The 25,845-nt window shown below is 55.5% G+C and overlaps 1 protein-coding gene across 2 annotated transcripts; it reads right to left on the bottom strand.

The window, feature by feature from the left end:
• Positions 1–11: 11 nt before the first annotated feature.
• Positions 12–25,717, bottom strand: LOC117981016 (probable E3 ubiquitin-protein ligase DTX2). 2 transcript variants are annotated; one of them, XM_034964299.3, is made up of 8 exons: positions 22,939–25,701; positions 20,576–21,212; positions 16,920–17,020; positions 8,665–8,744; positions 6,728–6,886; positions 5,597–5,758; positions 4,737–4,826; positions 12–2,439 (listed from the first exon to the last, which is right to left on the bottom strand). In XM_034964299.3, the coding sequence occupies exons 1-8, from the start codon at positions 23,312–23,314 to the stop codon at positions 2,407–2,409; spliced, it is 1,638 nt and encodes a 545-aa protein (XP_034820190.2). In that variant the 5' UTR covers positions 23,315–25,701; the 3' UTR covers positions 12–2,406. The 2 variants fall into 2 exon arrangements, 1 of the variants encoding a protein (XP_034820190.2); XR_010112622.1 differs by lacking the exons at positions 12–2,439; positions 4,737–4,826 and adding an exon at positions 6,414–6,534 and having other exon boundaries at positions 5,623–5,758; positions 22,939–25,717.
• Positions 25,718–25,845: the final 128 nt, after the last annotated feature.

The following is a 25,845-nucleotide window of genomic DNA, read 5'->3' as shown; positions in this document are numbered from 1 at the left end:
GGCAGGCCAGTATCCAGCCCCACTGCCAGGGCCAAGGGAGAGGGGCCAATGGAACCCCAGATGCCAGCCAGGCCATCCCAGAGCCTGGATTGGGGCCCCTCCCAGTCTCTCCACCCTGGGGAGGAGGGTCTGGCTTTTGGAAACAGGCTCAGGACCACATGCCTGAGATTCCTGTGCCCCAGGTGCCAGGAGCCTCCCTCTGCCTTCTGTCCCCACCCAGAGTCAGGAGTGGGGAGTAGCAGGCAGCCCCAACCTGCCCAGCCCCATCCCCATCACAGCACGCTGGCCCTGCCCCCCACGAGGCCACATCCTCCCAGTTCGCAGCCTCGGTTCCCTGTCCACAGGAAGAACAACTTGGATTCAGAGAAAGGGCTGCAGATCCCTTGACAGCTGACAAGCCCGCCACTTAAACACTACTCCCGGTATTTGGCACTCACTATGTGTGTATTTTTCAAGACATAACTCACATACCTTCACAACCTTCACAGCTCAGTGGCTTAAATATATATATGTCACCCAGGGAGGTCAGTTCACAGCTAACTGGAGCCTCAAACTCCCAGGTTCAGTTAATCCTCCCACCTCAGCCTTCCCAGTAGCTGGAACCACAGGCACACAACACCATGCTCCGGCTAATTTTAAAAATTTATTTAATTAATTTTTTTTTAAGATGGAGTCTCCTTTGTCGTCCAGGCTGGAGTGCAGTGGCGTGATCTGGGCTCACTGCAACCTCCGCCTCCTGGGTTCAAGCGATTCTCCTGCCTCAGCCTCCCAAGTAGCTGGGATTACAGGCACATGCCCCACGCCCAGCTAATTTTTGTATTTTTAGTAGGGACGGGGTTTCACCACGTTGGCTTGGCTGGTCTCAAATTCCTGATCTCAAGTGATCCACCCGCCTTGGCCTCCCAAAGTGCTGGGATTACAGGCGTGTGCCACCTTGCCTGGCACCCCCGCCAATTATTTTTTTTGTTTTTTTTGAAACGGAGTTTTCACTCTGGTTGCCCAGGCTGGAGTACAATGGCTCGATCTTGGCTCACCGCAACCTCCACCTCCTGGGTTCAAGTGATTCTCCTGCCTCAGCCTCCTGAGTAGCTGGGATTACAGGCATGTGCCACCACACCTAATTTTGTATTTTTAGTACAGACAGGGTTTCTCCACGTTGGTGAGGCTGGTCTCAAACTCCTGACCTCAGGTGATCCACCCACCTCAGCCTCCCAAAGCGCTGGGATTGCAGGTGTGAGCCACTGCGCCCGGCTGGCCAATTTTTAAAAATGTATTTTTTATAGAAACAGGATCTTGCTATGTTGCCCAGGCTGATCTCTAACTCCTGGGAGGATCAAGCAAATCTCCTGCCTTGGCCTCCTAAAGTATTGGGGTTACAGGCGTGAGCCACCGTGCCTGGCTATTTTTTTTTTTTTTTTGAGACATGGAGTCTCACCCTGTCGCCCAGGCTGGAGTGCAATGGCGTGATCTCTGCTCACTGCAACCTCCACCTCCTGGGTTCAAGCAATTCTTCTGCCTCAGCCTCCCTAGTAGCTGGGACTACAGGCACCCACCACCATGCCCAGCTAATTTTTGTATTTTTAGTAGAGATGAGGTTTCACCATCTTGGCCAGGCTGGTCTCGAACGCCTGACCTCACCATCTACCTGCCTCGGCCTCCCAAAGTGCTGGGATTACAGGCATGAGCCACTGTGCCCAGCTGCTAATTTTTAAAAATATAGTTTTTGAGGCTGGGTGTAGTGACTTACGGCGGTAATCCCAGCATTTTGGGAGGCCGAGGTGGGCAGGTCACTTGAGGTCATGAGTTTGAGACCAGCCTGGCAAACACGGTGAAACCCCGTCTCGACTAAAATTACAAAAATTAGCCGGGTGTGGTGGAACGTGCTTGTAATCCCAAGTACTCGGGAGGCTGAGGCAGGAGAATGACTTGAACCCGGGAGGCGGAGGTTGCAGTGAGCTGAGATCGCACCACTGCACTACAGCGTGGATGACAGAGTGAGACTCTGTCTCAAAAACATATAATAAAAATATATTTCTTGTAGAGACAGGGTCTCACTGTGTTGCCCAGCCTGGTCTTGAACTCCTGGCTCAAGGGATCCTCCTGCCTCAGCCTCCCAAAGTGCCCAGATTACAGGCATGAGCCACAGCGCCCAACAGCTTTTAGTATATCAACAAGGTTGTGCAACCATCACCAATTCCAGAACCTTCTTACTTCCCCAAAACGAAACACTACACCCATTAAACGGTAACTCTCCATTCTCCCCTGTCCCCAGTAACGACTAAGCTACTTCTTGTTTCCATGGTTTTGCCCGTAATGGACATTTCATAGGATGCAGTCACACAACACGTGACCTTTTGTGTCTGGCTTTTGTTACTTTTTCAAGGTTCCTCCTCGACTGTGATTGCTTCATTCCTTTTCACAGTTGAGTAATATTCCATCCTGTGAACATATCACACTTTCATTCATCAGTGGATGCAGAATTTGGTTTTTTCCAAGACATTTATGCAGCCAAAAAACACATGAAAAAATGCTCATCATCACTGGCCATCAGAGAAATGCAAATCAAAACCACTATGAGATATCATCTCACCCCAGTTAGAATGGCAATCATTAAAAAGTCAGGAAACAACAGGTGCTGGAGAGGATGTGGAGAAATAGGAACACTTTTACACTGTTGGTGGGACTGTAAACTAGTTCAACCATTGTGGAAGTCAGTGTGGCGATTCCTCAGGGATCTAGAACTAGAAATACCATTTGACCCAGCCATCCCATTACTGGGTATATACCCAAATGACTATAAATCATGCTGCTATAAAGACACATGCACACGTATGTTTATTGCGGCATTATTCACAATAGCAAAGACTTGGAACCAACCCAAATGTCCAACAATGATAGACTGGATTAAGAAAATGTGGCACATATACACCATGGAATACTATGCAGCCATAAAAAATGATGAGTTCATATCCTTTGTAGGGACATGGATGAAATTGGAAACCATCATTCTCAGTAAACTATCGCAAGAACAAAAAACCAAACACCGCATATTCTCACTCACAGGTGGGAATTGAACAATGAGATCACATGGACACAGGAAGGGGAATATCATACTCTGGGGACTGTGGTGGGGAGGGGGGAGGGGGGAGGGATAGCATTGGGAGATATACCTAATGCTAGATGACGAGTTAGTGGGTGCAGCGCACCAGCATGGCACATGTATACATATGTAACTAACCTGCACAATGTGCACATGTACCCTAAAACTTAAAGTATAATAAAAAATAAAAAAATAAAAAAATAAAAAATAAATTAAAAAAAAAAAAGAATTTGGTTTTTTCCACTGTGGGGCTACTGTAAATAATGCTGCCATGAGCATCTGTGCGCAGGCTTCTGTGGGCACATTTTCAATTCTCTTGAGAATGTACCTAGGAGTGGAACTGTGGTCATATGCTAATGCTGCTTTTTGAGGTTCTGTTTGCCAAAGTGGCTGCATTTTACATTCCCAGTAGCAGTGGATGAGGGTCCCATTTCTCGACATCCTCTCCAACACTGCTTTTTGTTTTAGTATAGCCATCGTAATGGGTGTAGTGTGGCATCTCATGGTTTTGTTTTTATATATATTTTTTGAGATGGAGTCTTGCTCTGTCTCCAGGCTGGAGTACAGTGGCGTGATCTCGGCTCACTGCAACCTCTGCCTTCCGGGTTTAAGCAATTCTCCTGCCTCAGCCTCCCAAGTTAGCTGGAATTGTAGGTGCACACCACCACGCCCAGCTAATTTTTGTATTTTTAGTAGAGGGGGTTTCACCACGTTGGCCAGGCTGGTCTCGAACTCCTGACCTTAGGTGATCCACCCACCTCGGCCTCACAAAGTGCTGGGATTACAGGCATAAGCCACTCCACCCGGCCTATTGCTGAGTTCTATGGGTTCTTTATATATTCTGGATACTAGATCCTTATCAGGTATGCAATTTGAAAATATTTTCTCCTATCCTCATCCTCAGAATCCTTTCAAGGAGAAGCACCCAAGGCACCCCTGGTGCTGGCCTGGGGGGCAGCCCTGTCTTCACACCCACACCACGGGCTCCCACCCTCCTCGCCAGCTATCCTGCCTTCCTGGAAGGCTCGTCCCCAACCTTCTCTGCAGCCATCGAAGACACAGCGCAGCTGCTCCAGGGAGAAGGTGGTGGCTGTGACCTTCCCTTCCAGGTCCCAAGCTGTTATCTGTGGTGTGTAGGGCACCAGCTCTGTGGCCACGGGGGACAAAAGGTGAGCCACGGATACGGGCGTGGGGGTCCCTGGGGCTGCCTCTCCCAATCGGAGGGGGGCGGGCGCCAGGATCGAATCACTCCAGCAGGGCCCCCAGCCCCTTGGGTCTGGCTGCAGCCACAAAGTCCCTATTCATGTCTCAGTGCAGACACCACTGCTCCAGCCTTCCGTGGTCACCTGGTCTAACACAGCCCCCGGTCCCTGCCTGTCACACTCTGACTCTCAGGAGCTCCTGACCCCACCCGGCAGGGTGCTGGAAGGTGATGGCCTCTCCTCCTCCCTCGAGGCTATGTGAGCTCCAGGCTGCCCTCCCTGTACCTACAGCAGGTCCCCAGAAAAGAGCAGCAGACACTCGGCCCGGCCTCAGCCTCTGCCCTCCGCTGCAGAAGCAGAGTCCAGTGTGGCACCTGGCCTCCTGCCACCTGGTCAGGGCCCCATCCACCCCCAGGGCGCATGGTGGCACTCACCTTGCGGCCCTGGGCGTTGTCTGGAAGGTAGCACTGGCGGGGAAACCCTCTGGCAGTGAACGGCTTTCCGGGACTGGGGTGCTCAGGGCCCTGCGGGAGGAACAGACACCAGGATAGGGTGCTCCGAGAGCCCGCACAGGGACAGGCCCCTGCACAGCTCCAGCTCCTCCCCCGCTCCGAGATGCCAACCCCGAATGTTCCTGAATTTCCCTCTGAGCTGTGGAGAAGTGGAGGGAAACCAGGGGAAAGGCTCATGGTTCAACAAGACAAAAAGATGCCTCCATCCACCACAGGTGGACCTTGGCTGGCAGCCAGTGCCCGCTGCCTGCTGCCCCCTGTTATCTTCCCACCCTGCCCCAGGCCCTACGATCCACCTTGGCTCAAGACAGGAGACCGAAAGGGCTAGGGCCTGTCTGAGTCTCCTCTGGGACTCTGGGGCCTTGTGCCTGGGCTCCTGACACCCACACGCCTGGCCCTGCCACTCCCAACCCAAGGTTCCTCGACGCACACCCTGCTGTGGCCCCGCTTCTCCAGCCCCTCCGCAGGGTTTCTCCCACTGAACTGCCTGCCCTTCTGCCCAGAACAAGTCCAGCTAAGATGGCTCCTCCTCTAGGAAGGCTTCCTTGGTTCGGGAAAGAGTGGAGGGCCAGCCTTTTGCTGCCACAGCCCTAAGAGCTTACCCTAAGCCCCGGCACTGCCTCCCCATTCCCGGCCCTCCATGGCCCTGGCCTTAGGGGACCTGGGGGCCTGAGCTTGGCCACATGGGCATCCTCAGCCTTGATCCAGGGGCAGACTGCTGGGACGTGGGCGGGGTGGGAAGAGGAGTGGCCAGGAGTGGGAGACTCAAGAAGGCCCCTCACCTGGATGCCATGGGGAATGCTGTAAACTATGAGGATGGTCCCGTAGTCCTCGTGGCTGGGGAGCGACATCTGGAACCGTAATACCTCCATCTTTCCCTGGGGCTGGGTCCCCATCTTCTCTCCATAGATGGTTTTGCAGGAGGGACACTGCAGACTTCCATCCTGAGAGAGGCAGACGCAACCCACTGAGCTGTCAGTCTGAGAACACCCAAGACCGTCACCTCCACCGTCAGATGGTAAAGGGCCCCGGGAATGGGCTGGCCACCATCCCAGGGAGTTGCTGGCAGCCTCCTGCCCGGAAACTGGCTTCCAACAGCTTCCCTGGAAAGCTTTGTTTTGCACCAGCAACTCATGCCATTTTTGTTAAGGGACATGCTATCAGGAGACAGGTGGCGAGTGGGAAAACTCGGATCCTGAGCAGAAATCTCCACGGGTGAATCGCATTTGCAGTCGCATAGACAGCCTTGCAGCGTCTGATCTGCAGAGCTGGGCCCTGGCTGCCCAGGACGGCAGACACTAGGGAAGGCCGAGCCAGGCTCCAATGCGCCACATGACTTGGTTCTCTAAGCCTCTAAACTCTGCCCATCCCGCCTGAAGGCCGATGCAGGGAGAGCAGCTGGGGGTCGGTCTGGGCGCGGCTCTTCATGTGTAGGCTACCGTGGGGCCCAGGATCAGCCCTGCCTCAAGGCCTGGCTCCCACCTCCCAGTGGGGTGACCGTGGGCACAGCCCCTGCTCTGAGCCTCTCCCTCATGAACACTGTGCTGACTGCACAGGGATGCTGTAAGGAAGAAGGGAGACAGTGTCTGCGGTGCTTACAAGTGGCCGAGGGGGAGGCGGTGCCCTGAGGCTCAGAGAAGCCCAGAATCTTCTCAGGCCTGGCTGGAGGGGTGGAGGGAAACAGCAGCACTGGTCCTCCTTTCTAAAGTGTGGGGCAGACCTAGAAGAGTAGGGCAGGCCTAGGAGAGCCGGCCAGGCCTTTAGAAAGGTCTTCAAGCTGGCCCCACGCCCAGCACCATCTTTTGCAGAGGCCCATTCCTACAGCTACCCCCGGAACCCTCCCGCCCCTGCAGGGGACAGCTCAGGACTGTGGGGGCGGGCCACCCGCCTCCGCCCCGGGCCAGTGGGGGCACCTTATTGCCGTTGCAGTACATGGCCAGGAGGCACAGCAGGTGGAAGGCGTGGCTGCACTTGGTGAGGCGGCCCACAGCCAGGGGCCCGATTGCCTTGCTGTCAGTCACATCGCTGTATCCAGACGCTGCGGACAGCTTCTCCATGCAGATGATGCAGTCCTGGAGGAGACCAAACACGGGTCATGCTTGCCAACAGTGGGCTGGGCTGACGTGGGCCAGTCTTGGAAAAAGAGGCTTTCATGTGCTGAAATGCTGGAAGTGCAGTCAAAGTCAATTCCGAGGCCAGGCGCAGTGGCTCAGGCCTGTTAATCCCAGCACTCTGGGAGGCCGATCACTTGAGGTCAGGAATTTGAGGCCAGCCTGGCCAACACGGGAAAACCCCATCTCTACTAAGAATACAAAAATTAGCTGGGCGTGTTGGCAGGCGCCTATAATCCCAGCTACTCGGGAGGCTGAGGCAAGAGAATCGCTTGAACTCAGGGGGCAGAGGTTGCAGAGCTGAGATTGTGCCACTGCACTCCAGCCTGGGTGAAGAGCGAGACTCCGTCTCAGAAAAAAAAAAAAAAAAAGTCCATTCCACAGGCTGGAGACACAGGTGAGTCACCAGGACCTGTGCCCTTGAAGGAATTACCAGCAGCACAGGCCCGACATGACAGCAGAAGCCACCAAATGGGGAGGATGGACAGGGCAGGATTCTGGGGGAGGCCCTTGGAGTGGGGTCTTACAAGGGAGACAGGAATTGCCAGATGGACAAGCACAGAGTGGGCACCCGGAAGAGGGAGGAGGACGTTCTGAACGAGGAGCCAGCGCATGGGCACTAAAGCTGGCAGGGGGTGGGCTGGGAGCAGGAGATGAGACAGGATCAGGGAGAGGCGCGCCCTCGGGGGTCTGGCTGCCACACTCAGGGGCTTGGGGTTGTGTGTGAGTTGGGGGTCCTGCTGGGGGTTCCAGGCAGGGAGTGCTCCCATGATCCAAGCTGCGTGCTGGCTGTGCAGACGGCAGCTTGGAGAGGAGGAGCCTGGGGTGAAACGGCCCAGTCACACCAGATGGACACCAGGGCCGAGACAGAGCTGAGCGCTAGGCAGGTGGGAATGTGGCAAGGGCTTGTGGAAGGGGTGGGACACATGAGGAGGACGTTCAGGCTCCTTTCCAAACCTTTACTTACCAGATTTTTCTCATGGACTCAACAGACTGGAGAAAGAGACAAGTGAAGAGTCCCTGGGTACTGGGGCTCCTGGCCTTCCACCCGCCCCCAAGTATCTGAAGATCTCTGGGTACTGGTACTCCCGGCCATTCACCCACCCCCTCCCCCAACAGTATCTCCCGGGCTCCCAGCTAAAATCAGGGGAAAGTGGTGCTGCAGCCCCCAAAACGTGGCTCAGCAGAGGTTCAGGTTCTATGGAAGCGCAACAGGAGTCTGATTGGTCCTGTTCATTACAGGAGGTCAGGAGGACAGGGCTGCAGTGAGCTGTGATCACGCCACTGCACTGAGCCTGGGCGACAGTGTGCACCCGTCTTTAAGAATAAAAAAATTATAAGAAACTTGACCAGCTCTCCCAATAGCCGGGGGGCAGGACAGCCACCTGGACGAGGCCACCTCACTTCTACACGAGCATCCGCAAGGTGGAGAGTGGGGCAGGCTGGCCCATCCCTTGTCTCTGGAATTCCTGCTCCCAGGATGGCCATCAGGCTATGGAGAGGCCAGGGCCAGGAGAGGAGGGGCTTTGCTCAGGACCACAGCTCCTTAAGTGCAAAGCTCAGATCATAACGATGTGGGTCTCGGGAGACTGGGAGATGAAACCAAAGGGGCTGGAGCAAGGCCCTGGCACCCAGAGGCACCTGGGAAGCACCCTTCAAGCAAGATGGGGCGGATGTCCTTTCCATGTGGAGTTGTTTCCAAACAGAAACAAAGGCAGCCAAGGTCCCAAGACACAAACCTCATCTGGGGGCACTTTCAGCTCTTCTGTGTAGTTTTTTATGACCTGCTCTGGCTCTGGCTCTGGCTTCGGGGTCGCTCCTAGAAGAGAGAAGTACATAAGCAGCATCCTGAGGAGCACAGGCTGGAGAGGAGGCCAGAGGGCGAGGAAGGCAAGGGAGAGGTCTAAGCTGCCAGGAGGAAATGCGAGAGGGGCCCAGACAGGGAGGCCAGTGTGCGGGACGGGAGAGCTCAGCGCCAGGCACAGAGCCCCGAGCTCCGTCGGGCAAAGCCTTCCCCAGTCCCACCGTCCGGGGACCCGGCTCAGCCCCAGGAGCCATGGAGGATGCAGAAGAGCAGAAACAGCAGCACAGTCTCCTGGAGCCGCATCCCCGCGCACATTGACTGAGGAAACCGACCCCGGCGCTTCTGAGGCTGCGCGGAAGAGTCAGACAGCCGCTTCGGGCACAAACTACTCCAGGGGGCGTTGTGGCAGCACGATTTGATTCAACTTGCATTACCCTGGCATGAACATCGCAGGGACAAGGGAGTCTGGGGTCCAGCATGTACAGGCAGCTGCACACACGCCGACCGCCACACAGACACTGTCCCGGGAAACGCCTGCCACTGACTGGGAAGGTCTGTCACGTGCAGACTAGCTCCTAAGTCCAGCGACTCTGGGGAGGGGCCAAGACGTGGCAGGAGCCCACCCTGACGGCCTCACTCGCTGTCTGTGCACACGTGCACGAAGCTGGAGGGAGAAGGGCTGCATCTCCATAAACACCGAACCCCACATCCAGTAAAGCCTCTCCTACGGACAAGCAGCTCCCCGAGCTGGTGAGGATCGGCGCGGCCCGGGGCGTTCTCTAGGTAGTGGGAGTAGCAGAACCACAGAAGCCAGCAGCCAAGCCCGTGCGGGGGTGAAAGAGGGACGGGGAGCCCAGTGCCACCCGTGGAGGCGCTCCTGACAGGGGCTCCACCCCAAGGTCATGGTGGGGCTGCGGTCGTCCCAGACTCCAGGACCAGAAGGGGCTCTGGTTTGAATCCAAGCTCACGGCCTTCAGGGGCTGCAGAGAATTCTAAGCCTGAGGGCGCACAGCTGCACCTGCTGAACTCCCTTTACACCAAAAAGGGCCAGGGAGGGGACAGTTTGGCAGGGAGGTGGCGTGGTGGGGCGGAGGCTGGAGTCGGCACGGTTTAATTCTAGTTCTCTTGCTGTGAACGAATCATGCCACCTCTGAGCCTCGGTTCCCTGATCTCAAACGGGAAAGACGAATATGTAACCAAGCTGGAATTGCTGTGATGGCATGGCTGCTGTGACCTGGAGGGAAACTGCTGGCAAGACCACACCCCCCAACCCCCATCCACACCCCCCACACCTACAGACACCACACCTATACACACACCACACGCCCACACCCCCCCACACCTCCACCCACACCCCCCACACCTACAGACACCACACCACACACACCACACACCCCACACCTCCACCCACACCCCCCACACCTACAGACACCACACCTACACACACACCACACACCCACACCCCACACACCCCACACACACCCAACTCCACCCACACCCCCCACACCTAGACACCACACCTACACACACACCACACACCCCAATCCACACCCACACCCCCCACACACCCAACTCCACCCACACCCCCCATACCTACAGACACCACACCTACACACACACCACACACCCACACCCCACACACACACCCAACTCCACCCACACCCCCACCTAGACACCACACCTACACACACACCACACACCCACACCGCACACACCCCACACACCTCCACCCACACCCCCCACACCTACAGATACCACACCTACACACACACCACACACCCACACCCCACACACACACCCAACTCCACCCACACCCCCCACACCTAGACACTACACCTACACACACACCACACAACCCAATCCACACCCACACCCCCCCTACACACACCCAACGCCACCCACACCCCCACCTAGACACCACACCTACACACACACCACACACCCCAATCCACACACACCCCACACACACACAACTCCACCCACACCCCCACCTCCACACTCCACACACACACCAACTCCACCCACAGCCCCCACACCTACAGACACACCTACACACACACCACACCCCAATCCACACCCACACCCCCCCACACACACCTAACTCCACCTACACCCCCACCTCGACACACCCCCACATACCACACACCTCCACACACCAACCTCCACACACACACCCCACACACATCCCCACACAACTCCCACACCTCCACACACACCTCACACCTTCACAGACCCCACACTCCACACCTCCACACACCACACACCTCACACCTTCACAGACCCCACACTCCACACCTCCACACACCACACACCTCACACCTCCACACCCCACACACCCCACACTTCCACACACCCCACACATCCCACACCTCCACACACCCCACACCTCCACACACCCCACACCTCCACACACCCTACACCTCCATACACCCCACACAGCTCCACACACCCCACACCTCCACACACCCCACACCTCCACACACCACACACCCCACACCTCCACACACCTCACACCCCCACACCTCACACACCCCCTCACACACCCCACACACTTCTACACACCCTACACACCTCACCCCTCCACACACCTCACACCTCCATACACCCCACACACCCACCTCCATACACCCCACACCTCCACACACCCCACACACCCTCACCTCCACACACCCCACACACCCTCACCTCTACACACCCCACACACCCCACACACCCCCACACCTCCACACACCCATACAGACTGCCCGAACCCAAATCCTGTCACGGTGGCAAGAACGCCAGACCAGAACGATGGCCCCCAGCTCAGGGTCACCCTACGTGTGGCTGCAATGCCCTACTCAGGCTGAGGGGGGCCTTTTCCTTTGGAAAAGCCTGCCAACTCCAGAGCCATCTCCGGGTGAGCCTGGGCCTCGCCTCTGCCCAGCCCTGGTGAGGCCGGGCACAGCATCCCACCCCCGCCCACCCACCCCAGCCCTTGCAGCTTTTCAGAACAGAAGGGAGCTTTCCATTAGCCACGTGTCTCAGAAGGGGCCAGACACACGGGGAGTCCAATGGCTGACATCAGAACACTCGTCATGCCTGCACGGGTGTGAGAGCAGACACGCAGAGAGGGAGAGACATTAGAAGACTCATTCGGCATGTGACGCCAACAAACCCTGCTCAGGCCAAGGATGTGACACCATCAATGGCCACGGGGACGCACAGGTCTCCCTGGGGAATGTGGCCTCTGGGGGCTTCCAGGACTACCCAGGCCAGGAATCAGAGGGTGGGGCAGCCTGGCTCATGGTAGCCCTGGCCCCAGAGCCCACAGGTTTCTATAGGAGCAACAGACAAGCCCGTGCCCTCAGTGTGCAGGTGGGCACCGGGGCAAGACCCGTGACTTCAGGAGAGCAGAGGGCGGAGGACGCCACTCCAGGAAGCCGCCCAGGGCATGGGGTCTCCTGGGTGGGGCTGGCTCCAAGGGCTCAGCTTCCCCAGGAGGCCCTGGGCCCTCCTGGCTTGGAGTTACTAGGCCTCCAGCCTCCACTGGGCGCTGTGTGTGCTCCATGCCCCTCCTGGCTGATCTGGGTGCCACGGCCTTCAGCGACAGCGCTGGGGTAGGCGGGCAGGAACGTGGCCCCTGGGCCTGCTCCCACACTGCAGCATCCCCATACTGTGAGGGCTGGGCTGCAGCAAAGCCCCAGGCTGTGGCTCTGGTGCCCTCGGGCAAGGGTGGGCCTGTGGCCAGCAGCTATGCTGGGACAGACCGGCCACTCTTTCCAGAGCTCACCACTGCGGGATGCCTGCAGGGAACCCCACACTTGCCCTGGGGGACTCTCCTCTGACACTGCTTCCTTCGTGCTCCCTGATGACCCAGCGCTTCCTGGGACACAGCGTGTCCTGCTGGACGAACCCATTCCTGCCACACCCTCGGCCTACCCCACTTTCCATAGTGCCAGCTCCCCGGTCCTCCCTGTCATCGGTCAGTTAGGTCAAAAGCACCTCCTCTCCAGAGAAAGGGGAAGCCCAGAGCTTCTTAGCCATCCCTTAAGGTGGCTTCCAGGGTCTGCAGAACCTGGCTCAGGAGCTGGGCACAGCTGGCTGCCGGGGGAGTTGGTAGAGATCCCAGTCCTCCTGGACCCCACTCCCCATCCAGGAACAGATGGCGTGACTCAGGGGTGAAGGGCGGTCAGGCCAGCCACTGCGCCCCTACTAGAAGAACAAAGCTTCTCAACCCGGCACATGTGCCTGGCTGTGGGGACAGAAGCGGAGACCAGCCACCAGCCTGGGCAGCAGAGCCGAGGTGGGCAGGGTGAGTTGCAGTGGCCGCTCAGCAGGAGACACCAAAGCGTGCATCAGAGGACAGAGGTTTGATCCCAGGAGCTCAATGCCCCCAACATCCCAAGCTTGTTCCTGGGCTCAAATGCGGTTCCTGTGGGAACTGAATGTCGGGTGGAGAGAAGGACAAGCGGGCGCAGGTGGCAGAGAGATGTGAGAGGACAGGGACAGGTGCAGTCTTCCTCAAGAGAACCTGGTGCCTCTGCGCTGCCCACGTCGTCTGGGAAGACCAAAGGCCAGGACACGTCTCCCTACCCAGGGTTCTCCGGCAACACTGCCTCGGTGGGCAGGCCTTCCCTGAACACTGCCTGACGGGGCCTGTCCCTCCAAGCCTCCCGCCCCGCCCTGCTGGACTCCTGCTTTGCACTTCCCTCTGTTTCTATGGACTGTCTTCCCTCAGCACGAGTTCCACGAGGTCCCACCCGTAGCTGCATCTCCAGCACCCCGCTGGGGCAGTGCCTGATCCCTGGGAAGCCTGCAGCCCTCTGTGTTTGCTGAGGAATGAAGACATCCTTGGGCCACCACCAGCCCCCAGGAGGCCGCATGAGTGACACACGTGTCCTTTTCAATGCAGGACCCACTCCCCTTAATTCGAGTCACAAACACACAAGTTTCAACCCAGAAGCCTGGAGAGGAGGAGGGCTAGGGACAACCCCCCAAACTCCTGACAGCCCTCAAATCACCTGAATAACTCGGAGGGCCACAGCCTTTTTCTCCACCCATCTGGGAGGATTCCCGCTGCCAGAGCCCTGAAGAGTGAAGCCCCCACTCACTGATTCTCACTTCCAATTTGCAGACACCCCTCCTTCTGACACCCAGGGCCAGGGCTGAGATCCAAGCCTCTCCTCTGTGCGCTCTGACCTCCCCAGCCTGGGTTCGAGCCCAGTGCCAGCCCTCACCAGCTGAGCAGTCCTGGGCAGGCTGCTGACACCCATCCCTGCCCCAGGCAGCAGTGTGAGCTGTGGATGGACCGCTGCTGTGACCAGGTGAGGGGTGGAGACCCTGGCCCCAGCCTCACAGTCCCTGCCCCCACCCGATAGAGGGACTGGGCTATGCCACAGCCAGGGGAGCTGTCACCTGGAGGCACTGTCACCTGGAAGCAGTGCCTCCAGCACTCAGTCCTTCCAAAGCATGACCTCCTGGTTATAAACCTCCCTGCAAAAACCCTGTGCGCAAACGCTCGTCTCCGCAGCCGGGCATGGTATAATTCCTCAACCCACAAGCACATCAGAGTGACAGGACACTGCTCTCCAGCTCTGGCTCCGGGGTGCTGGCCAGGCTCCTCTCATTCCCTGCTCCCCTAGACAATGCTCCCCCAGTAGGTACCAACACTGGGCCTTGAACTGGGGGAGGCAGGAGTCTACACAGCCTCCAGGCTCTCCTATTTCCTTAGGCCTGAACCAGCTTCCCGAATCTATTTCCCCACAAGTAAAATGGATGTTAAAATACCTGCTTTAGCTCCAGGATTGCTCTGAGAGCAACGGGGACAGACAACAGGATGGACAATTTGGGACACAGCCTGGACAGGACCTTCAGCCTCAAGAGCAGAGGAAGGGGGCAGGTGCTAACTCCACACCCGGGGCACTCAGATCTGTGTCATGGCCTCAGAGGTCGCCCACTGTCAGGCCTGGCCACGAAGGCTTGCGAGAGCCCCAGAGCTGGAAGGAGCTGGGCCATGAGGAACCGTGTGGGGGCCCCGTCTGTTTACCCACAACCTGTCTCCAATGCCACCACGGCCGCACATGCACACACGGTACACTGTGATTTCCCTACGGCGCCGCACGGTGACTTCAGTGGGCAGGGACTTTCTGGCCAGTGTGTCTTGCTCATTCTGTCTCCCCTGCCCCACTCCAGCTCCTCTCCCTCCTGCCCCCACCTCTCTGGCTGCTCCTTCATTTTCTCTTCAGTCCCGCCCACGGTCTCTATGGCACACACACTCCCACGAGGGGTCAGGGGCACCCCATTCCACCCAAGACTGCTCTTCTGAGGCCCACAGCCAAATCCCACTGCCCCGGAACAGCTCCAACGGCCACTCCACAGCCATCAGCCCCTCCCAACCTCCCCCTAGACTCAGCAGCACTGAACCGTCATAGGCAAGAAGGCCTGGTGCTGTGTCTCAGCTCTGCCAAGCGCTGGCAGAGAATTTTTAAATTCTCTGAGCCTCAGTTTCCTCTAATGAAAATGGGAACAAAAGCCTCCACCTCAGTGATTTAAGGACGAAATGAACTCACACACGCCAAGCCCCAGGCTGCTCCTCAGTTGTGACTGGCTGCACTCCAGCAGGCCTCAGTCTACCCCCAATCCCCCCTCACAACCCCCCGCCTGACGGCTCATGCCTCTGAATGTTTCAAGCCAAACCTCCCCCTCCACTCCACTGCCTCGAAGCTGGTCAGGCCTTGGCTGGTGCCCCCAGGTCTGAGGTCAGGCTCTGCACCAGCCGCCCTGCCTCCAGGCCTGTCCCCTCTCAGCCACTACGACAGCGACTCCCCTAAAACACCAACTCATTATTGAATTCCGCCACATCACCCTGTGAACAACGATGGCGCCATCCACCTCCTTACATACCTTGCAATTTCCAGAAGTTAGAAAATAACCTCAGCTGGGCGTGGCAGCTCATGACTGGAATCCCAGCGCTTTGGGAGGCCAAGGCATGAAGACGGCTTGAGCCTGGGAGTTCAAGACCAGCCTGGGCAACATAGTGAGACCCTGTCTCTACAAAAAATAAAAAACTTCCCTGGCATGGTGGCATGTGTCTGTAATCCCAGCTACTCAGGAGGCTGAGGCAGAAGGATCGCTTCAGCCCAGGGGTTGGAGGCTGCCGTGAGCTATGACTACACCACTGCACACCAGCCTGGGGAACAGAGCAAGATCCTGTCTCTTATAACAAGAAAAAAAAAAATGGCCAGGCACGGTGGCTCATGCCTGTAATCCCAGCATTTTGGGAGGCCGAGGCGGATGGATCACTTGAGGTCAGGAGTTCAAGACCAGACTGGTCAACATGGCGAAACCCCATCTCTACTAAAAATACAAAAATTGCCCGGGCGTGGTGGCATGCACCTGTAATCCCAGCTACTCGGGAGGCTGAGGCAGGAGAATTGCTTGAACCTGGGAGGCAGAGGTTGCAGTGAGCCAAGATCCCACCCCTGCACTCCAGCCTGGGCGAGAGAGACTCCATCTCAAAAAAAGAAAAAAGAAAAAAAATCCTGCCACCTGTGGAGCTTCTGAAAACCCTGCTAGCCAGGCTGCTAAAACAGAATGGGTGTGGGGGCCAGCAGTAGGTATTTTTAAGGATCCTTAAGGTGAAAGGATTGCTTGAGACCAGGAGTTCAAGACTTCAGTGAGCTGGGTTAGCGCCACTGCACTCCAGCCTGGGTGACAGAGCGAGACTCTTGTCTCACAAAAAACCAAACCAAATCCAAAACAGTTCCAAGATGTAAGATGTATGGTTAGTACAGCAAAAGATCTGGTTGGACCCAAAAGGTGCCTCTTATTCAAGATGTAAGAGTAACTACAGCCGAAATAGATCTATTAATTCCCCAGAGGGCCCCTTTAAGGAAATGTTTAAAGTATTTCAGGACAGGAAAGTGACTATTTAAATATAATGCAATTCAATGCAAAAGTGTTAAAGGATGTGAAAAGGTCTGCACCCGAGCGCCCACCATCATCAGGCCCCACGTCCCCAGAGAGCAAAAGGAGGGGCACCTGGGCTCACTCTGGGGTGGCACCATCACCAGAAAGAGGCACTGCTCCCCCAGGGAGCCCCTTTGGCTCTCCCTGAGGATCCAGAGGGTGACAAGGCCCCACATCACAATTTCCTCCCCACCAAGTCCCGCAGGGCACAGACTGCTCTACAGCCCGAGGGCAGGCACCTACCTGCGAGCGCCTGCTGGACTCTGCTGGGCTTTGGCATCTGCACGGGCACAGTGGCAGGGACGCTCCCCGGGCTGCTCGAGGGACCGCTGGGGAGGGAGGCACTGGGGGAGAAAAGAGCAGAGCTTACTGCACACCGCTGACTTATTGGAAACGAGAGCTGGAGAAACACTGCGTCATGGCCAAGTGGGAGTCACTGAGGCGCCTTCGCGCTTTTACGCTCCTTGGGTGCCTGTGTGGAGGCCTTTGGTTTTGTTTTCCTGGGCAATTCAGAGAGACTCAGGAGGGGTGTGGTGGCTCACACCGGTAATCCCAGCACTTTGGGAGGATGAGGTGGGAGGATCACTTGAGGCCAGGAGTTTGAGACCAGCCTGGGCAACACAGTGAGACTCCATCTCCAAAAAAAATTTTAAAAGTCTGCCAAGTGTGGTGGTGTGCACCTGTACTTGGGAGGCTGAAGCAGGAGGATGGCTTGAACCCAGGAGGTTGAGGCTGCAGTGAGCCATGACCACATCACTGCAGTCCAGCCTGGGTGACAGAGTGAGACCCTGTCTCAAAAAAAAAAAAAAAAAAAAAAGACTCTGAAAACAATCATTTCATACCTGTTGTGAATAAAGAAAATAAAAAGAAAAAAAGATATTTTACACTCACTAGTGTCATCAAAATGCAGGCTTTCAGGCCAGGCGTGGTGGCTCACGCCTGAAATCCCAGCACTTTGGGAGGCCAAGGCAGGTGGATCACAAGGTCAGGAGATTGATACCATCCTAACATGGTGAAACCCCATCTCTACTAAAAATACAAAAAATTAGCTGGGCATGCTGGCACACAGCTGTAGTCCCAGCTATTCAGTAGGCTGAGGCAGGAGAATCACTTGAACCCAGGAGGTGGAGGTTGCTGAGACCGTGCCACTGCACTCCAGCCTGGACAACAGAGCAAGACTCCGTCTCAAAAAAAAAAAAAAAAAAAAATGGCTGGGTGCAGTGGCTCACGCCTATAATCTCAGCACTTTGGGAGGCCAAGGTGGGTGGATCGCGAGGTCAGGAGTTCAAGACCAGCCTGGCCAAGATGGCAAAATCCCATCTCTACTAAAACTACAAAAATTAGCCAGGCGTGGTGGCAGGTGCCTGTAATCCCAGCTACTTGGGAGGCTGAGGCAGGAGAATCACTTGAACCTCGGGCAGCAGAGGTTGCAGTGAGCCGAGAACGCACCACTGCACTCCAGCCTGGGCAACAGAGAGATACTCAGTCTCAAAAAAAAAAAAAAAAAAAAAAAGCAGGTTCTCATAGCACCTGTTTAGAGGAGAAAAAACCTGGCAGACACCACTTTAGCAAATGAACATGACCTTCATCACCAGTAAAAGACAAGTCAGTATCATAAACCCCACGATAGGATGCTCTGGGAGGGATGCAACACCATTTTGGGGGGATTTAATGTCAAAAATGCATTATCTAGCCTGGGCAACAATCAAGACCCCATCTCTAAAAAATAAAAAACTAGCCAGGTGTGGTGGCATGCACCTGTGGTCCCAGCTACTTGAGAGGCTGAGGCAGGAGGATCACTTGAGCCTGGGAGTTCAAGGCTGCAGTGAGCTATGATCTCACCACTGTACTCCAGCCCAGGCTGGAGACTCTGTCAAAAAAGAAATAATAAAGGGCATTATCTTTGTCCAAACATGGGAAAACAAGACAAACTCAAATTAAGGGACATTCAACAAAGCACCTCTTTGAAAGTAACAAGGTTATGAAAGATAAAGACTGACAAACTGTTCCAGCGCAGAGGAGGACGGGGAGAATAAGAACTGGAAGCGAAGTGGGACCCTGGATTGGATCCTGGGACAGAAAGAGGACAGTAGTGGGAAACTGGTGAAAAATCAAGAAAGAAGGAAAAAAACCTTTAGTTAAGAGTATTATACCAGTGGTAATTTTCTTTTTTGGTGGGGGGGTGAGGGGACGGAGTCTCGCTCTATTACCAGGCTGGAGTGCAGTGGTGTGATCTTGGCTCACTGCAACCTCTGCCTCCCAGGTTCAAGCGATTCTCCTGCCTCAGCCTCCTGAGTAGCTGGGACTACAGGTGCGTGCCACCACACCCGGCTAATTTATGTATTTTTAGTAGAGACGGGGTTTCGCCACGTTGCCCAGGATGGTCTTGATCTCTCGACTTCGTAATCCGCCTGCCTTGGCCTCCCAAAGTGCTGGGATTGCAGGAGTGAGCCACCGCGCCCAGCCAACCAGTGGTAATTTTCTGGGTCTGACAACTGAACCATGGTTATGAAAGCTGTTAATGTCAGAAGCCAAATGAGGGAGATATGGAAACCCAACTACTTTTGTTAACTTTTCCGGAAACTTAATTACCATAAAATAAAGGTGTTTTTTTGGGGTTTTTTTTTTTAATATGAGGGTTTTGTTCCCTACAATGATTATGTTCAAGTCACTCATTTGGTCTTTGGATTTATTTTTTTTGAGACAGAGTCTCGTTCTGTGGCCCAGGCTGGAGTGCAGTGGCATGATCTTGGCTCGCTGCAACATCTGCCTCCTGGGTTCAAGCAATTCTCGTGCCTCAGCCTCCCAAGTAGCTGGGATTACAGGCATGAGCCACCACACCCTGCTAATTTTTGTATTTTTAGTAGAGACAGGGGTTTCACCGTGTTGGCCAGGCTGGTTTCAAACTCCTGACCTCAGGTGATCTGCCCACCTCAGCCTCCCAAAGTGCTGGGATTACAGGCATGAGACACCATACCTGGCCACTCATTTGGTCTTAAGTCATCATATTTCTTTTTTTTAAGAGGTAGGGTCATGCCGGTAGAGTGACACACTGGAAGCATGCTGGGCCCAGAGTTGGGGTCTTGCTCTGTTACCCAGGCTGGAGGGCAATGGTGCGATCATAGCTCACTGCAGCCTCCACCTCCCAGGTTCAAGTGACCCTCCTCCTGCCTCACCCTCCTGAGTAGCTGGGACTACAAGTGAGCACCACCACACCTGGCTAATTTTATATATAGAGAGAGAGAGACAGAATCTTGCTATGTTGTCCAGGCTGGTCTGAAACTCCTGGCCTCAAGAGATCCTCCCACCTTGGCCTCTGAAAGCACTGGGATTATGGGCATGAGCCACTGTGCATGGCCTGTTTGAGTTTGTTTGTTGACTGTTCTCAAACAGGATTGCCTCTGTGGCCATGCTAAGCAAAGAACAGCTTCTTGCTCTCCTTGCCTACTCCCGATCCAAAGGCAAGGCTGGTAGTGGATCTGGGGGCCCTGATAATGCTAAGAAGGGCAGGGAGTCTGGACACCTGGGTCAAGGTCCTGACTCTACTGAACACTCAGTTTCATTCATTTGGAGCAAGCTCCTCCCCTTCCTCAGCTGGTTTCAACTCTTCCCCCCACTTTTTTTTTTTTTCTCGGAGTCTCACTCTGTCATCCAGGCTGGAGCGCAGTGGCGTGATCTCGGCTCACTGCAACCTCTCTGCCTCCCAGGCTCAGGTACAAGGGGTCAGGTAGGCTCTGGACGGCCACGGCACCTCGGCACCCATATGCCACATGCAAATGAGATGCCACAGCAGGACCATCTAGGGGGCAGGAGCCGCATCTGCAGGAATTGGGGTGAGTCTTCCCGGCTAAGAGCGGAAACACAGGGCAGACAAAACGAGCGGCCGTTGCCCACGATACCTGACTGCACCGGAGGTGGAGGATCCTGGGGGCAGATGCTGCGGTCCCAGGTGGGAGAGGCTGGAGCGGTAGACGGGCTGGCTCCCCAGGGAAGGAGCTGCGCCCCAGGGGTTGGTGGTGTTCAGCCTGGGCGCAGACCGGTCCCCGGAGAGTGAGGGTTTGTTGTACGGTGCAAAGGCCTGGTGAGTCCCAAACACAAAAGCGGTCCTGTGTGGGGGATACTGGGGGGCGAGGTATGCAGGGAGGTTGGTCATGGAGTGGCGGTAGCGGCCTGACACGGGGCCAGTTCTGCTGCCACTGAGGCACTGGTGGCAAGAGCAGGCAACGCCTGTGTGGCCCGGCGGAGCGATGATGGTGGTCACCGGGTAAGGCGGCCCTGCTTGGCGCCGCACGCTGCGGCAGAAGCTGGAAGTCTTGTTGGTCTGCGTGTGGGTGGTGTAGTTGACAGTGTAGTTGTACCCCAGGGGGGCCAAGTCCACGAGCTGGTTGCCCCTGGCCACCTGCTGCTCCAGATAGTCACAGACGCTGGCTTCATAGGCGGTCCAGGAGCCATCGTCGCTCAGCCACTCCCAGACGACACCTCGGCCAGGGGCTGAGTGCTGGGGGAACAGGTGTCTCCGCACAGCCCACATGGTGCCTGTTTTCAAAGGAAAACAAAAGGTTAGTCTGCTAGCATCCCCAAGATACAGGGAACGTTCAAATTCTTTTTTCAACCACCAAAATAAACAAATAGGAACACAGTAGGTACACAGTCATGCTGCTATTTGTTTATTTATTTATTGTTAGAGGCAGGGTACCCCTTTGTCACCTAGGCTGCAGTGCAGTGATGTGATCATAGTTCACTGCCACCCTGACCTCCTGGGCTCAAGCGATCCTCCTGCCTTAGCCTCCTAAATAACTGGGACTACAGGCACGTGACACCACACCCAGCTAACTTCAAATCGACCTCTACAACACCTGCCACTTTCATTCCCCGATTAACACTTCCTGCTCTCTGCCACGATATGCAATTTCCATGTTATTATTTATCCTCTCTGCTATCTTTCTCAGTTGACTTCACACACTGTGAAGGCAACGACTTGGGAGCTGACTGACAGCCACAGTTTTCACAGACTCTACGACACTCCTGGAAACACATAGTTTCCAGGGCTGGGCATGACGGCTCAAGCCTGTAATCCCAACACTTTCGGAGGCCAAGGCAGGAGGATCACTTGAGCTCAGGAGTTGAAGACCAGCCTGGGCAACACAGGGCGATGGAGACCCAGTCTTTACAAAAAACAAACAAACAAACAAACACGAAAAAAAAACCCATACTTTTAAAAATAAAACAAATTAAAATTGAAAAAAAAAAAGGAAAAACCAGTTTCTCAAGTTTCCTCACTGGTGACACTGTGGGCCAATAATTCCTTATTGCAGGGCCAGCCCAGTGCACTGCCGGATGACGAGCAGCATCCCTGGCCTCCACCCACCAGATGCCAGGAGCACCCCCACCTCCCACCCACTCAGCTGTAACAACCAACAATGTCTCCAAACATTGTCAGATGGCCCTGGGGACAAAATCACCCCCAGTGACAACCACCAGATTAGAGTAAGGGATGGCTCCGAGAGGAAACTGGTGCCTCATTCTCAATAATACTGATCAAAACACACTGCAGGTCCAGGCGCGGTGGCTCATGCTTGTAATCCCAGCACTTTGGGAGGCCGAGGCAGACAGATCACCTGAGGTCAGGAGCTTGACACCAGCCTGGCCAACGTGGCAAAACCCCGTCTCTACTAAAAATACAAAAATTAGCCAGGTGTGATGGTGGATGCCTATAATCCCAGCTATTCGGGAGGCTGAGGCAGGAGAATCGCTTGAACCCAGGAGGCAGGGGTTGCAGTGAGCTGAGATTGCGCCACTGCACTCCAGCTTAGGCAACAGAGCCAGACTCCGTCTCAGAAAAAAAAAAAAGATCAAAACACATCGCAGACCAAAAAGCAGAAACGCACACGTGCAGAGGGGCGCAGTTGCCTGCCCAGGGCACACAGCCACTGAGTGGTGGGACAGGGCCCTCTGAACTCCTATGACGCACCACCTCCATGCCGGCCTGCCGGCCAAAGGAACCCTTCAACCTCTGTGGTCGGGACAGGCATTTCTGCTTTGCAAGACAAGGGGAAGGGCCTCCCACAGTGCCTCTCCCACTGTGAGCTGCACTCAACCTATGTGGATGTTCCCACTCACTGCACCCACCCACCACCACGTGTGCTGCAGGGAGAGAGCAGAAGCTCTGTAAGTCACGTCCATCACCCCAACACCTGGTGCAGAGCCTGTGGGAAAGCAGGTGCGGCGTCCAGATATGTGCGAGAGGCAGACAGCGTCTTACCGGTGTCCTGGCGGAACTGGGTCCAGCTGGGGAGGTCAATAATGTAAGGGGCCAGCGAGGGGTCTGCCTGGCCCAAGGGGATGCTGTGGGCCAGGCTCCCAAGCCCAAAACGTTGGCCCTTCTGCTGGACAAACTGCTGCTCGATGAAGCTGCAGACGGTGGCACTGTAGGGGTGCCAGGTGCCCAGCCCGTCCTGCCATTCCCACACGGCCACAGCCGCGGGGCTGGTGTACACCTGCACCAGGGAAGGGCTTGGGGCCATGGCCATCTTCCCAAGGAGTCCCGCTGCTTTCCCAAACAGCTTCAGACCCCTCTGGCCTGGAGTCCTGGGATCATTGCCCAGCGCCTCCGGCAGATCTGTGAACAGGACAGACATGAGCAGTTACCAATGCACATCAGTAGCCCTGCAGAATCAGCCTCAGCGCAGGGGAAACACGTGATGCTTTTCCACAGCTGATTTTTTTTTTTTTTTTTTTGGTTACAAGGTCTCACTCTCTCACCCAGGCTAGAGTGCAGCAGTGTGATCTTGGCTCACTGCAGCCTCAAACTCCTGGTCTCAAGCAATCCTCACAACTCAGCCTCCAGAGCAGCTGGGACAATAGGCATTCACCACCACACCCAGCTGATTTTTTTACTTTTTGTAGAGATGATGTCTGTGTTGCCCAGGCTGGTCTCAAACTCCTAGCCTCAAGGGATAGACTCGCCTCAGCCTTCCCAAGTGCTGGGATCACAGGTGTGAGCCACCGCACCTGGTCTCACGCTTGCTTTTCTTCCCCTAACACCTTAAGGGCATCATGAATCAAGAACCTGATCCTGTCTCTTTGCTGTGGCAGCCAGGAAGAATTCAAAGTCAATCCCGCAGCCTACGTACCGCCGCACAAGCCCATGAAGAAAGAGAGCATAAATTCCGGGTGCTAGTCACCAGCCCAGCTTCTTTCTTGCTACTGATAATTCCCCTCTGACCCAACTGCTTAGTGTGTTTCATCATGCATGTATTTTTTTTTCTTTGAGATGGAGTTTCACTCTTGTCACCCAGGCGTGTGATCTCGGCTCACTGCAACCTCCACCTCCCGGGTAGGTTCAAGTGATTCTCCTGCCTCAGCCTCCCGAGTAGCTAGGACTACAGGCATGCACCACTGCGCCCAGCTAATTTTTTGTATTTTTAGTAGAGACGGGGTTTCACCATGTTGGCCAGGCTGGTCTCAAACTCCTGACCTCAGGTGATCCACCCACCTCAGCCTCCCTATTAGCACCCACCATCCTGAAGATGAGAACCCAACATTTCTTGGAAAGGAGCAGGGTTTGGGACACCCAGGGAGCAGGGGCAGAGCTGGGAACTGCAGCACAGGTTCTAGCTCCTCATGTCTCCCAGGTGCCCTAAAGCATCGCTAACCAAAAAGGAAGCCCTAGATGGGCACCGAATCACCCCTCTCTGGCCTCTCCAAGGCTCTCTGCACCCACTCCCCCACCTGGCCCCTGCTGACTGGCCACCAGGCCCAGGGAGCTCTTCCCCACATCCCGAGCTCCACCTCCCGAGACCTTCTCCTTGCAGTCACTCCAGCCCACCCTCTTCCCTTGCGAACACTCCACGTCCTCCAGGCCCAGCTTGCATCGCTCAGGATGACCCATCACACGCCCTCTGCACCCTCCACAGCACCGACCAGAACCCTAGTAACCGCGTCCACGTGTGGCTGTGACCACAGTCCTTCTGCTCCTCCCCAGGTGGCAGCAACCCCAAGCCTGCTTCATTCACAGCTGCATCACCAGGACCCAGCAGGGGCATGCCACGTGGTGAGTGTTCTAGAATGTTCTACACACCGCTTCAGAATGACAGAGTGAATGTGGACAATGATTCCGCTCAGCACCTGGAGCTGTCTGAATAAGAAGAGGCCTGCAAATGCCCCACCTGATGGCTGCCCCCCAGGGCACCGGCTGTTGGAGTGCCGGTCCAGGGTCCAACATTTAGTAACCAACATCAAATGTACTTGTCTCTCCTAAGCTGCACAGACTGCCAAGGTGACATTTCTCCCACTTACGGACAGGAAACCAAGGCTGAAAGAGGTCAAGGGGACTGGGTGTGGTGGCTCACACCTGTAATGCCAGTGTTTAGGGAGGCTGCGACAGGAGGGTGGTTTGAGCACAGGAGTTTGAGGCCAGCCTGGGCAACATAGTGAGATCCCATCTCTGCAGAAAATTTAAAAGTTAGCCAGGTGCGGAGGTGCATGCCAATAGTCCCAGCTACTCAAGAGGCTGAGGCAGGAGGATGGCTTGAGCCCAGGAGTTAGAGGCTGCAGTGAGCTATAATCCCAAGGCACTCCAGCCTCGGTGACAAGAGGTCCCACCTCTACAAAAAAAAAAAAAAAATCAGAGCTGATGCAGTGTGTGTGCACACTGATGCCAGAGCCCAGGCCTGCTTCTTTCCAGGTGCTGCTCCACATCTGTCTCCCTTCCAGGGAAGGTGGTCTTACCCTTCTCACTGAAACCTTGCTGGGGTAGTACAGTCTGGGACCACACCAGAAGCCAGGGTCCCCATCTTATCACAAGCCATGCGACTATGAGGACGTCACTGTAACTACCTGGGTCTCAGTTTCCTCACTGGCAAAATGGGGATAAAATATGATATGTATGCTTGGGAATCACCAGATTGTATCAGTGGGGGCCCTACTAGCCAGGGTCCTTCATGGGCGTGTTGTCACAATGAGGGTGTATAGTGCTTGAGAGACGAGGGTCATTCTCTCCTTTTCCTTTCCCCCTCTTTAAGCAGGGCCTGTAAGTGAAGCCCAAGGTGAAGCTCAGACTGAGCCCTCCTAGCTAAGAAAATGGGCCTTAGAGCCAGACCCGACCTGGGTTTGTTCTCTGTGCTGCCTCTTAGTCGTGTATGTGTGACCTTGGTTGAATAACTCAAGG

Source organism: Pan paniscus, chromosome 6 (assembly GCF_029289425.2).
Source record: "Pan paniscus chromosome 6, NHGRI_mPanPan1-v2.0_pri, whole genome shotgun sequence".
NCBI lineage: Eukaryota > Metazoa > Chordata > Mammalia > Primates > Hominidae > Pan > Pan paniscus.
Note: the sequence above shows the minus strand (reverse complement) of the source record. Positions and strands in the feature narration are given on the sequence as shown.

What these genes read in the sequence shown, in the direction of transcription:
- LOC117981016 (XM_034964299.3), bottom strand. Translation starts at nt 23,314, where the DNA reads ATGTCTGTCCTGTTCACAGATCTGCCGGAGGCGCTGGGCAATGATCCC. An exon ending in CCAGTTCCGCCAGGACACCG is followed by an intron (nt 21,213 to 22,938) that starts GTAAGACGCTGT and finishes CTTTGAAAACAG; the next exon opens with GCACCATGTGGGCTGTGCGG. An exon ending in TGAAAGTGCCCCCAGATGAG is followed by an intron (nt 6,887 to 8,664) that starts GTTTGTGTCTTG and finishes GGTCTCCTCCAG; the next exon opens with GACTGCATCATCTGCATGGA.